The sequence below is a fragment of the Lupinus angustifolius genome, chromosome LG19 (genome assembly GCF_001865875.1).
Source record: "Lupinus angustifolius cultivar Tanjil chromosome LG19, LupAngTanjil_v1.0, whole genome shotgun sequence".
NCBI classification, from domain to species: Eukaryota; Viridiplantae; Streptophyta; class Magnoliopsida; order Fabales; family Fabaceae; genus Lupinus; species Lupinus angustifolius.
In genome coordinates, this window is record NC_032027.1 from 16,269,008 (window position 1) to 16,281,954 (window position 12,947).

Genomic DNA, 12,947 nt, shown 5'->3' on the forward strand with positions numbered 1-12,947 from the left:
TATTTATTTATTTATATATATATATAAATATATATATATATATATATATATATCAAAATATTATTCCTATTAAGATAAACATTATTGCAAAATATATTTTTAACCCAAAGACATCGGTTAAATTATAACCGAGAAGGAAAAGTAGGCAGTGACACTTTTGTAATTAAATTCAAACAAAGGGGATGGATCCACTTCCAAGAGTAAATGCAATGATTTAAATTAGTGAGTAGATTTAAATCATTAGATGTTCATAAAATTGATACTTACTCTTGGAGTAAGTGAATCTCTTCTCTCAAACAAAATATTGATTGATAAACTGGTCTAAAAACATTCAACCTTGTTTATTATGGTAATCTAATGTTGAAACTTTCCATTTGAATGGCAATTGATTGCCTAAAACTAAAACTAGATCATTTTGCTTAAACAGTTGGAGTACATGCTCACTTTTATATGTATACTGAATCATCTTAGTTTCCTTTTTGTTATCCTAACATTTCTAAAAGAGGTTTGTGGGGTGAGAAGAACAAAGGCTAATAGAGTTAGTATATATTTTATTGCTATCTTTTGTTTGTTATTTAAAATTTTACCAGGATTAAGACTTAATTTTTATTATACATTATTCTCTATCAAACTTAATTAAGAAAATTCACTCACTATTACATCATTTTTGTTATTATTTCAAATTAATAATTACTAAGGCTGAGAACATGTCAGCACCAGTGGTCTAGTGGTAGAATAGTACCCTGCCACGGTACAGACCCGGGTTCGATTCCCGGCTGGTGCATTTTTAATTTTATTTTAGTTTTTTATTTTGGATTTTGGTTTGTCTTGTTCCCAATGTTCAGTGAGATACAGTATCACTCATAAAAGGATATGCACACATAACTTTCCATAGTGGGTCCTTTACACATTTAATCGTTTGCAAGTCTGAAGAGCCATTATTGTATAAAATTGCACTAACATAGACCACACATGTCATCAACTTAGTTAATGTTGGTTGTGAAAATTGTCCCTTGCAATATTAACCCTCCACCTTTTTTAAACTAATCACAAATTGAGTCCCACGTTCTTAATTATCACACATGTGATGACAAAATCATTATTGAGATTTTGGAACTAAGAAGGGTCAACATTATGTTTTTATGGCAAGAAAAGGCTTCTCATTCTTATTTGTAGACTCTCAATCATTTAAATAGTTTATTGACATTCGTCATTTATAATAAATACTCGTATGAACTATTTTCATTGTGGAAATCTTGAAGAGATTATTTAATGCTCGAAGAAAGGTTTGCACCAACTATATATATATATAGTACTTTGGTTTTTCATTTTTCTAATAATAATGTTAATTTGATCCTAAGGTTTGATTCACTTAGTTAATTGTCCTTGTTTTTTGATTGGTTTAGTCTTTCAAATTTGATCAAACTCAATCAACTTGTTCTTGATCATAAAAATTTGTCAGGTTGACAAAAAGATATAATACTTAACATATCACACATTTGATTAGAGTTGACTAGTAAACACTAATGTTATCAATAAGTAAATTGCTTACTTAATCTCATGCAATTGGCTAAACTGAGCGATGCTGTCGATCTTAATAATAAAGCATGATTTTACTCGTAGATAACTACTATATATATATATAATAAAGTATCTCTAAGAGATAACTTATCTCCTTAAATTTATTCAGCGTTTGACATGTATCTTATTTTCCTTCTTTCATGAAGTTTTCATTTTAAAATTTTATTATAAAAAAATTAAGACACATATCAAACATTTATTAAATTTAAGGAAATAAGTTACCTTTTAATATAAGAAAACAATTTATTCTTTTATATATAAATATATATATAGTTGTAAGTTTCAACACCTACTACAAGGTATAAATATGGCTCTATGGGCCTCCATGTTACAAATGAATGCATATTGCAATGTTGGAATCTTATCCAACTTCACAGAAGGTATGTATACGGCCTCATCCATATGACCCTTCTGTTCATTCATAATGTACAAAAGTCAACATCACGTGTGTGTCCGTATGTATTAAGTAGGGTGAGCATAACTCAACCTTTATTCAATGAATATTTAAAGTCAGATTAGATTTGAGTTTAAGATTGAGTTCAAAAATATCACTTAACCAATATTTAAAGTCAGGTAAAAAATAATTATTATCTGACTCATGTTCATCCATATTAGTATATATCATAATTTATATTTTACTTATCGGGAAAAAGTTGCATGAAAACACAACTTACCCAAACCATTTTGTTATAAACAAATTAATCTACAATCTCTTGGGATGATTTGAAGATTTTAAATCTCTAATCTTTAGAAAGTTATAATTTGGTTATTATTTTTTTGATAGGCAATTCACTTATTTATAAAATATAGAGTGTTAGGAGAACAAGTGGTACTCTTATCCACAACGACATTACATAATACAACTCAGACAGCTAGAAGGGCTCCAAACCAATTCCATAAAGGATAAAGTAAAACCAGAAAAACGAGCATTAAGAATGTTCCAAAAATGAAGATGAATTGAGTATATTACCTCATCTATATTAAAAGTAGAATACTAAAAAATGACATTGTTTCTAACAAACCAAAGGGACCAAATAGACATCTATTGTTGATGAAGCTTTTTTTCCAACTGAAACAAATTCCAATGAGCAAGAAAGTTGCTCTTAACACCATTGAGCATAACCGAACAGAGCCAGAATCAAGAGTAGAGTTTTTGCCAAACACTATAAGACGAAGGGCAAGTGAAAAACAAATGGTCAATGGATTCTTCCATTATACCACAAAAAACACACCCTGTTGGAGCTTGATCGCCAAGAGCTCCACGTCTAGGTAGATTCGAACGAGTATGCACTCCATCTAAGGACATTCTCCACACTAAACATCTCAATTTTGAAGGAATATTGCAAACCCAAAACCTTTTATAGAAACCATTTCAATATTTGTAACCTCATTTTGAAGCACCATGTAAACATTTTGAACTGAATATAAACCACCCTTATCATGAACCCATAGTCATCCATCATCAAAGTCTTGGACAAGTCTCGCATCCTCCAAGAATTTAAGAAGGTTTTCAACTTCTCCTTGTTCCCATAAAAACAAGTTCCTTCGCCAATTCAAAGACCAGCACCAGACACCATTTCTTCATTCTCCTAAGGAGCTAATACTTGCATCTTTGTTCATGGCTACCTGAAACAATCTTCCAAAACAATTTTTAAGGCAATTTCCCCCCACCCAAAGATCTCTCCAAAACATAATGGACTGACCAGAGTCAACTCGCCTACGAACACCCTCGCTAAACCACCCATTATATTTCCCATTCTCTCTATTACTAAGACTACCTATGTCTCTCCACCATGACAACCCCTTTTAAAACACTAGACATCATTAACCCAAACCATAGTCATTAGTTTTAAAATTCAATCACCGTATACGGATAGACTTCATTTATTTATAGTTGGCCACATAACTAAACTTTAATATAATTTGTAATTGGGTTTCTGATGTAGGATTACATTAAGTGAGTGATGATCTCAAGGGGTAAACTCAACTGAGTTAACTAATAAGAGGAGACAACTTGCAAGCCTTTTTTTTAATATAGTGATCTCGTAAAAAATTTAAATTACCTCAATAACAAAATTTTAAATTTTAGGAATGTATATTAAAATTTCCAAATAATTAAAGAACTATAAATTAATTTAACCTTTAAATAATAATGTTATTTAGGTAATTGGACTTTTACAACTTAAAACACATTTACACAGTCACATGATTTCAAAACTTTGTAGAGTTCATTATTCAATAGTTGATGATGGCAGTAAGAAACAAATGTTGTGGGTAATACTCAAGATCTTAGAGAGAGAGTGGCATATATATACTGCACCAGCGGTACTATAGAAATGTCATATCATTATATTTAAGAAGTAGAAATGCCAAATTATATTATCTTTTTCCTTTGTTTTTTATATATTTTTCTCTTCGTTATTGGAGAGATCCTGATCTTGAGAAACTTCGACACTCATAATTCACACATAAAAGTGACTAAGTATAACAGACACATACGTCATGAATTTTAGAGAAGATAAATGTACATAATCTTACAATAATTGAGTAATTCTAAAAGTACCTATTATTTAAAAGTGTAGTAACTAATTTTGGTGGATTGATACATGGAAACACCATAGCCTTAATAAGCCAAAGTCTCTCAAGTATATTCACCCTTAAATGGAAGTCCACCCAAAGTTATACCAAAATTTGTTTCTCTCAATAACGTGTTAGCTCTATCCTCTAGGTCAAATTGCATGCAAATGATGCACTTTCCTAGAAAATCCTTGTCCAAAACGGAACTTACTTAGTGTCCCTTTAACAAAAATGTTGTTTAATTAATAAAATTGAATTTTATTCACACAAAACACCTTAATGACTTTTTTTTAATTTTTTTAACAAGGATGCTCTTTAATGCAAATCTAACTAATCTATCAAGCTTCTTCAGTTCTAGATTGAGAAATTCCACCCGAGCACATTTTTCTTTCGTGTTCTCTAAGCTCAAATCTCTATCATACATCTATAAACTACTTGGTTTTAAATGCATTTACAAAATAAATTCCGGGCTGATTATAGCATGATCAAAAAAGGAATCAAAGAAATTAATGAATATCTAATGCTCTTAATGCATGTAAAAGTATCACAGCCACCAATCTAGATCAAATTTTTTAGCCAATGAAGAATTATGAAAATACACTAGCATATTACAAGGAACATAGATTTGTTGCGGTTCCCACAAACCAACAAAAATATGTCATGTTAATTAAAATTTTAAACATTTATTATTATTATTATTGTATTTGATTTATTATCATTGATATATGACAAAAGATGAGACATAATATGAGACTACATATCTCTATTCATATAACAAGAGTCTATTAATGTTACACGTGTGCACTACCCCAAATTTTATGTTTCCATGGGATAACATAAAAGTTAGGTCTTCCTGATTCTCACATGTAATAGATGTGGGTTTACATCAAAATCAAAGTTTCAATTTAGTTAGTTGTTGCCTCTCTTTTAAATGAAGAAAATGCCAAGTCATATTACTCAATATACTTGGGACCATTGACCATATTTGCCCCATTTTTATCCACCCAAGATTCAGGTTGGTACTATTTCATGAGACTTTGTTAACTGGGTCCCCATAGTTCATCTCAACTAATACATAGATAACTCCTAGTTAGGTTGAGGTTGAGAAACACTACCAACAAAGACTCAATGTTAGTGATATTCTGCCAAATAATATTAGCTAAGCGCAATTAAAAATATTGACCATGGAATGTTAATAATAATGGAAATGATAAAGAAAGATTCAGAGGTCAATGATTTGTCAAAAAATATTATTTATAATAAAACATTATGACATCATTCATTCAATTCAGATAGCCAAATTCACGTAATGTAATAAAGACTTGATTGTCGTAACCATAATTCTTATATAGTCACAACTACCTAAATAAATATTGTATTCAACATAACTTTTTCCAGAATTCAAATTTCTAACCTCATAAATAAATAAAACTTGATCAAGGAGCATAATCCTCTTTCACCTCAACAAATCACTTTTGGTTATGGTTAATCATATTTTTAATTATATGAAAATATGGTTAATTAGAACTGTGAATAAGGAATTAAAAGCAACAATAGGATGCCTCACCACCCCCACAAATCTCTATACTATATACATGCAATAAAATATTTTATCAATTAAATAAGATAACACCTTAAACCTAATTGATGTCTAAATACTATTACTTAAATGAATAACTTTTCTTCGCTACTACAAATATCCCAACTAATCTCTTTTAGATGTGTAACTATCCCTCAACAAGTATTATTCATATGTATCAAATTTTAGATATTTTAATTTTTTTTGGATCTAACGACACCTTACAACACTGACCAAAAAGGTTTCAACAATTTGAGTATATATACCAATACATTACATTAAAATGAGATATGAGTGCATGTGTTCTGAGCTTCCCCTGTATTTTAAGTTCACTTTCTCTCCATTCTCCTTCTGTTCTCTAAGCCTCAAAAGTCATAAACTGGAACAAAATTATAAAGAACCAAAACTCCAAACACTTTTTTGCAACATTTCACAAACATGCCTACTCCTTCATTTTCATCTTCATCTTCCTCTTCTTCTATTTGGGTATTGTCAAACATAAAGCTTCAATTCTTTGCCCGTATCAGAAGGTTTCTTCACTCCAAAACAACCCGAAAGCGCGGCTGCGACCCCTCTGATCAATTCTCTAAAGAAAACATCATAGTGGATCACCAAAACAAGGTTGAAAACATTGAAGAAGTTCATGTTATGGAGGAGGAGAAATCTGAAATGATATTGCAAAGGAGTGTGAAGAAGCTTCACTTTGGAAGCTGGGAAGAGAAGGAGGTAGCAGCAAAGGAGATTGAAAAGTTAGCTAAAGAAGATGTGAAGGTTAGAAAGTTGATAACAGGACTTGGGGTGGTGCCGGTGTTGGTGTCTATGGTGGCGTCTCAGGTGGCTAGCCGCCGGAGATCAGGGTTGACGGCGTTGATCCACCTAGCTGATGGAACCTACACGTAAGTTTTGGAATTACTATATGTTTTTTCTTTCTGTCTCTTTGTTTTTGCTATGCATCACTTTATGAATACTTGCTACCTAAACCTAGTGTTTTTAGTCATTATTATTAGTCCTAATCTTCATTGTTTTATAAAAAATTCAAAATAATACATATAAATAAATATATTAATAATATAATATCTATACACTATCAATATAAAAATTTAGACAAATATATTTACTTTTTTTATTACAAAATGAATTTAATATATAAAATCGATAGTGTAAGTATTTTTTATATTGTTAGCTAATCATTACCATTAATATGTTACTAATCATTGACTATAAAACAAAAGTAATATAAATCAATATTAGATGATATGCTTTATACTATCATTGCACAAATTTCAAACTCTTTGCAAAATTTAAAATTGTAAACATTAAAACTCCAGTATTGTGCAAGTCCCTCCCATTTAGAGTCACCTTTCTTAATGTACCAAAAAAAATATAGTCACGTTTCTTCCATATTACAGGCTGTCAAAATATGTAAGCTATCAAAATAATAAATATTACATTCATGACATTAAATTTGAATTTAGAATTTGTCAATATTTTCGGATCAAATTTGTATAAATTCCACTGTCAGCACCATACTATAATGTGCTACTACTACTATGTTAGTATTAGTTGGAAGAAACATAATTTAAAAAATAAAAAAAACTGCTAAGCAAAACATAATTAAATTAATTAAATCACCAAAATGTGCACTGAGTGTCAACTTAGTTGCTAGCTAGTGGGATGAGCTATAAGAAGACAAAGTTCATATTGCAGCACCATTTTTGTCATAAAAGTTATAAATTACAGATTATAAAATCTTGAGTAGTTGTTCATATTCTTTTATTTTAATTTTAAAACATTGTTATGTCTTTTGTTGACCTTCATTTTCCAACACATTAATTTGAGATTCTCGTTGACTTCACTATAGTTATATAAATGATATCTTTAGTTTAGTTGATTTGGGCAACTTATTATTGTTTATACAAAATTTGATTTATTATGGTGGAAATGATGTTAGCTAGTGGAGTGTTGATTTGAGTCATTGACTAGTTATGCTGACTTAGAGAATATATCAAATAATTGTTTCTGCCATAACTTTGACTGTGTTGAAACATGTTTTTCTTCCTTCAGGAACAAGGCTTTGATGGTTGAAGCAGGAATATTATCCAACCTACCAAAGAAAATTGACCTTTTAGATGAATCAACAATAAGTGCATTTTCAGAGTTACTCTTATCATTATCATATCTATCAAACACCCAATTCTCTTTTCCTTCATTAGATTTTCTCCCATTACTTAGACACATTCTTGAGTCAAGGTCAAGTTTTGATACCAAAGGATCATGTTTGTGTGCCTTATACAACATCTCAACTGTGTTAGAGAATGCAAAACTTTTAGTCTCTAGTGGGTTTGTGCCTATGCTCTTGGAAATGTCCACAATGAAGGAAATTTCAGAGAAAGCACTTGCCACTATTGGGAACATGTTGGTGACATTGATGGGAAGGAAAGCAATAGAGAATAGCTCAATGGTGCCAGAAAGTTTTATTAAGATCTTGTCATGGGAAGATAAACCAAAATGCCAAGAGTTATCAGTTCATATTTTGATGATTCTGGCTCACCAAAGCTCATCACAAAGAGAGAAAATGGCACAGGCTGGGATTGTTCTTGCACTTCTTGAAGTGGTTCTATTGGGTAGTTCTTTGGGTCAGAAGAGAGCAATGAAATTATTGCAATGGTTTAAGGATGAAAGGAGAGTAAAAATGGGGCCACATTCAGGTCCACAAACACCAAGATTTACAATGGGATCACCTGTAAATGAAAGAGATGGAAAAGAAGGGAAGAAAATGATGAAAAGTTTGATGAAACAAAGCTTGGTTAGGAATATGGAAATAATAATGCAGAGGGCAAATGTAACTGGAGCCTCTTCTAAACTGAAGTCACTGGTGATCAGCACAAGTTCCAAGAGTTTGACTTACTAAGTGCTACTACTTTCATACTCACAAAAAATGGGGAATATCAAAATGAATTATGGCTGTAACTGAGTTGATAATTGCAACAATATTTTCATGTTCTTTCAATCTTAATTGTAATATCGTTTCACATATAATCAGAAGTAAATCAAATTGGTTTGTTGTGGCATGATTATCATGATCAGAAATGTAGTCTGTTATTCCTAAAATCATGACATGAACATAAGTTTAGGAAAAAATTACATTTGAAGCTAATGCTAACATATTCTTCCTAATTATCATGATCAGATTTTGCACCTTAAAACATTCGTTCCAATAAAATGATCCACAGAGCTTCCCTTTGTTACAGGTTCTCCTTCCTTTCATTTCTTGTTGAGTATGTTTTCTGCTATAATTTTTCTTTGCTTTCACTCTAATTTGGCATGTCAGCTTGGGCTTATAGTATAGACATGGACAACAGTAGAAGGTAAGGGGGGAGAATATGTGCTTCTTGAGTACCAAATTCAAGTAATATGCACCAAAAGTTTCTGAGGGGTGGTTCTATTTGAACCAATCAGTGGGTGTGAAACCAAGAAAGGTGAGTGCAAATAGAATCATCAGTTTGAGGCATAGCAAGTAAATCACTGATATAATCAATATGTAAATCAACCAAACAGACCCAGTGTAATAAAACAGTTGGATAAAAAGTTTGGTTAGCAAAGCCTGTGGAGGTTGCAAAGCCAGTGACCTCAAGCAATTGCAACATCACTTAGAAACTTCCATCTATAGGATAACTTCTGTCTTGAAATCTGTTAGTGTTTATATGTTATATCCTCGATTTCTCGCAATTCGTAATCCAATACACAGATTAATGAGTTCTATTAAATTAGCTATATGCTGTGTATTATCGACGATATCCACATAAGGTGGTCAAAGGATTAGTCTTCCTCACTGGTCATCAGACCTCCATATCCACCCACAGATTTGCACAGTAATATATCCACTAAAATAAAGGTGGAGTTAATAGTTCATATGCAGATTTGTAAAGCTTTGATTGAACGTTTCTGCATAGAGAACAACTAGGGACACCGATAACGACATGAATTACTGGAGTTCCGCACTCTCTTAGTAGTTAACAGTTATTACCATGACCACATGGGATAACATTTCCTAAATTCAGTCCTAAATTCAACATGAAGAGTCAAGACTAGTAACGACAGTACCACACTAATTCAGTCCTAAATTCACTCGTTGATTTAGAGTGAGATTTCATCCATCTATACAAAAATCACAATCCAGTGTGAGCACTGCTCTGTGCAAATTTTCAACAAACATATTTGGAGCAACAATGCAACATAGCAAGAGTTATTATAGAACAGAAACAAAAGTGGAGATTAAAAATTAAACACAACTTCCAAACATAAATTGCTTACAACAAAACCAGTGTGAGGAAAAGAGAAAAGGTTGAAATTCAGACAAGTTAACAAGAATGAAAATACATTTACTCACTAAAATGAAACACTTATTTGCCGCTATTTGAATGAGTCTTGGTGCAAAGTATTTTGCGTCCCTTGGCACGACGACGTTTCAAGATAGCTCTTCCACCAGTTGTCCTCATCCGTCTGCGAAAGCCATGTGTACGTGCCAATGATTTCCGTGATCTACTTCTCTTGGTTTGACAAAGAGCAGCTTTCCCTGCCCTTACAACTAGACCGCGTCGCTTTCCTCCTCTACCTCCAACATTCGATGCCAAATCCAATCCCAGTGACAAACCTTAACAGTGAGATAAATTCAAACAATAGTTTCAATAATAGACTTCAAAACAGTATTCAATCAAACACATAAAGTACAGCAATTACAATGAAAAAGGAAGGAAGAAGAAAAGTTAGAAACCTGAAAGAGAGGAAGGGAAAGAAAGAGAGGAAGAAGAGATGAAGGAGGAATGAAGAAGAGGAGAGGAATTGAAAGAGAGTGAAGATATTGTTGTTATTGGTCTGGAAGTAGTGAAGAGTGTGAGAGAAGAACGAGTGGTGTTGGTGTTGGTGCTTATCCAAGGAGAAACCATAGCCATAGTCATTGCCATATTCAAACCCGTTATCTGCTTCTCTCTTCAATGTTCAATCAAACAACCCTTTATCTTTTTATCATCCAAACTAAAAGGATAAGATCAACCTAAAGTTCATATTCCAATAATATCGTTGTATCAACAAATAGTATAAGGGGATGTAGCTCAAATGGTAGAGCGCTCGCTTTGCATGCGAGAGGTACAGGGTTCGATCCCCTGCATCTCCATCTTTGTACTTTACATTTTTCTCTTGGTTAGTGCCAATTTTTTATATTTCTATCGCTTGTATTTTTTTTAAAGAAATATCAACAACCTGAGTAACAGTTTTATAAAATAAATGTTGTAAGAAATGAAATAATTTGAAAACTCCACATTTTAAACCTTGATAAATTCAATGTTTTAAGAAATTAAACCTTGAAATCAGTGTTATAAAAACCGGTTGTGCCGACTGGTTCAATCAGTAAACCAGTCTTAATACTAGTATGGTACAATAATTATATCGATCATGCAATCATATCGATTAAAACCGGCCAAAACTAGTTATACTGGCCGATTTTCAGTTGAACCGTACCGGCCATACCGACTGGTTTTTATTTAAAATTATTTTTATAATGAAATTAAAAAAATATTGATTTCTTTTGATATTTCAACATTCATAATAATATATTATATTTTTATATCTAATTTCGTCAGTATGCGATTTAATTAGTGAATCATCGATTAAACCGCTATACCACTATATTAATACTCTAACCAGTTTGATAACTACGGTATTAATAATACTATTTGAAATAACTTGTTTGTTGCTAAAATGAAGTTTATATAGAAATGAAATAATTTTTTAAATTAGGAACGAATGATTGTAAATACAAAATTGAAAAGGATTTGTAATTTGATAATTTTAATAATATATCAATAATTCCTATATTTAATTTGATTGGATATAAGATATAAAATCACTCTAAATAACATTCTCAATCTCATATAATTTAAATCATCTCATTCTATAAATTTATGGCAAAACTCTTACATTTTTTTGTTGTAAGTTATTCAGTTTTTTGTTTCAAATAAGTCTCTTAAATTTTAAACTTATAAGACATTCCTTTCTATCAATGAAGTCATAACTAATAACCCACAAATATTTCAATGAAATACCAAATCGATTTGTGTATAAAAACTATTATAACCATTATTAGGCATTAGACAATAATAATGGTCTTAAACTAAGGTTTTTCACGAGTGATTTTAATTTTGGAATTAAACAACTAGAAACTATATAAAGAATGATAAAAAGTATTGTAATTATATTTCAATACTCAACATTTCAACGTCTAAATGATTTAACTCATAAAAACTGTATACATTTTTGTTTCCTCATCATCATTTCTAGCTAAACAACTCATTCCCAAACCTTTAATACTTTTAATGATTCTTGTAATAAACTTGGATGTTATGTTGATTTATCAATCTATCTCTATTACTAAAAATTAGACACATTTGATGATATATTCTAGTTCAAATTTAATCATAGGATTTCTAAAAGAGAAAAGATGTATGTACTGATAGTGTAAGAATTTTTTATACTATTACTGTATCATTCACAATTATTTCTAATCATCATTGACTTTTAAAAAACTAATACAAATAAATAGTGGATGATACATTGACTATGTATAAATATTTATACTGTCAGTATATAGATTTTACATTATTTCTGAAAACACATTCAACATCTAAAATCATGCTTTAGGTGACAAAAATAAAACAAACATTAAGAACAAGAGTGAACTATAGAAATCCTTGCATAGACATGAGTATATTAAAATGAATCATAATAAATACATTAAAGTGAATAATACATCTGATCCTCATAATAAAGGGGTTAGTTACTCATTTCTATGGTAACGAAACTAAAAATTAGACACATTTAATTTGAAGAGTTATTCTAGTTTAGATTCAAACATGTGTTTTCCAAAAACACATTCAACATCTAAAATCATGCTTTAGGTGGCAAAACTAAAACAAACATCAAGAACAAGAATAAACCATATCAATCATTTCATAAAACATGAATATACTAAAATGAATCATAATAGATATATTAAAGTGAATAACTACATCTAATCTTGACAATAGAGGGGTTAGTTACTCATTTTTATGATAACCAACAAAACAGAGAAGCGGAAATGAAAACCATCCATGAAAAAGTACTATAGTGAGCTCCACAAAGTTATATTGTATTTAATCTTCAAATCCTTCTCAGT

The 12,947-nt window shown here is 30.9% G+C and overlaps 2 protein-coding genes and 2 non-coding genes across 5 annotated transcripts; 3 read left to right on the forward strand and 1 right to left on the reverse strand.

Annotated features, from left to right (window-relative positions):
- Window positions 714-784, forward strand: TRNAG-GCC. The gene has a single exon. It is a non-coding gene; the product is annotated as a tRNA-Gly (tRNA).
- Window positions 6,043-8,652, forward strand: LOC109334755 (U-box domain-containing protein 4-like). Its single transcript, XM_019570683.1, has 2 exons — window positions 6,043-6,633; window positions 7,802-8,652. The coding sequence occupies exons 1-2, from the start codon at window positions 6,176-6,178 to the stop codon at window positions 8,646-8,648; spliced, it is 1,305 nt and encodes a 434-aa protein (XP_019426228.1). The 5' UTR covers window positions 6,043-6,175; the 3' UTR covers window positions 8,649-8,652.
- Window positions 9,844-10,737, reverse strand: LOC109334757 (50S ribosomal protein L34, chloroplastic). 2 transcript variants are annotated; one of them, XR_002106140.1, is made up of 3 exons: window positions 10,512-10,729; window positions 10,004-10,391; window positions 9,844-9,973 (listed from the first exon to the last, which is right to left on the reverse strand). XR_002106140.1 is itself a non-coding variant. In XM_019570685.1 (2 exons), exons 1-2 carry the CDS (start codon window positions 10,699-10,701, stop codon window positions 10,141-10,143), a joined length of 441 nt encoding a protein of 146 aa, XP_019426230.1. In that variant the 5' UTR covers window positions 10,702-10,737; the 3' UTR covers window positions 10,007-10,140. The 2 variants fall into 2 exon arrangements, 1 of the variants encoding a protein (XP_019426230.1); XM_019570685.1 differs by lacking the exon at window positions 9,844-9,973 and having other exon boundaries at window positions 10,007-10,391; window positions 10,512-10,737.
- On the forward strand, window positions 10,838-10,910 carry TRNAA-UGC. Its single transcript has one exon. It is a non-coding gene; the product is annotated as a tRNA-Ala (tRNA).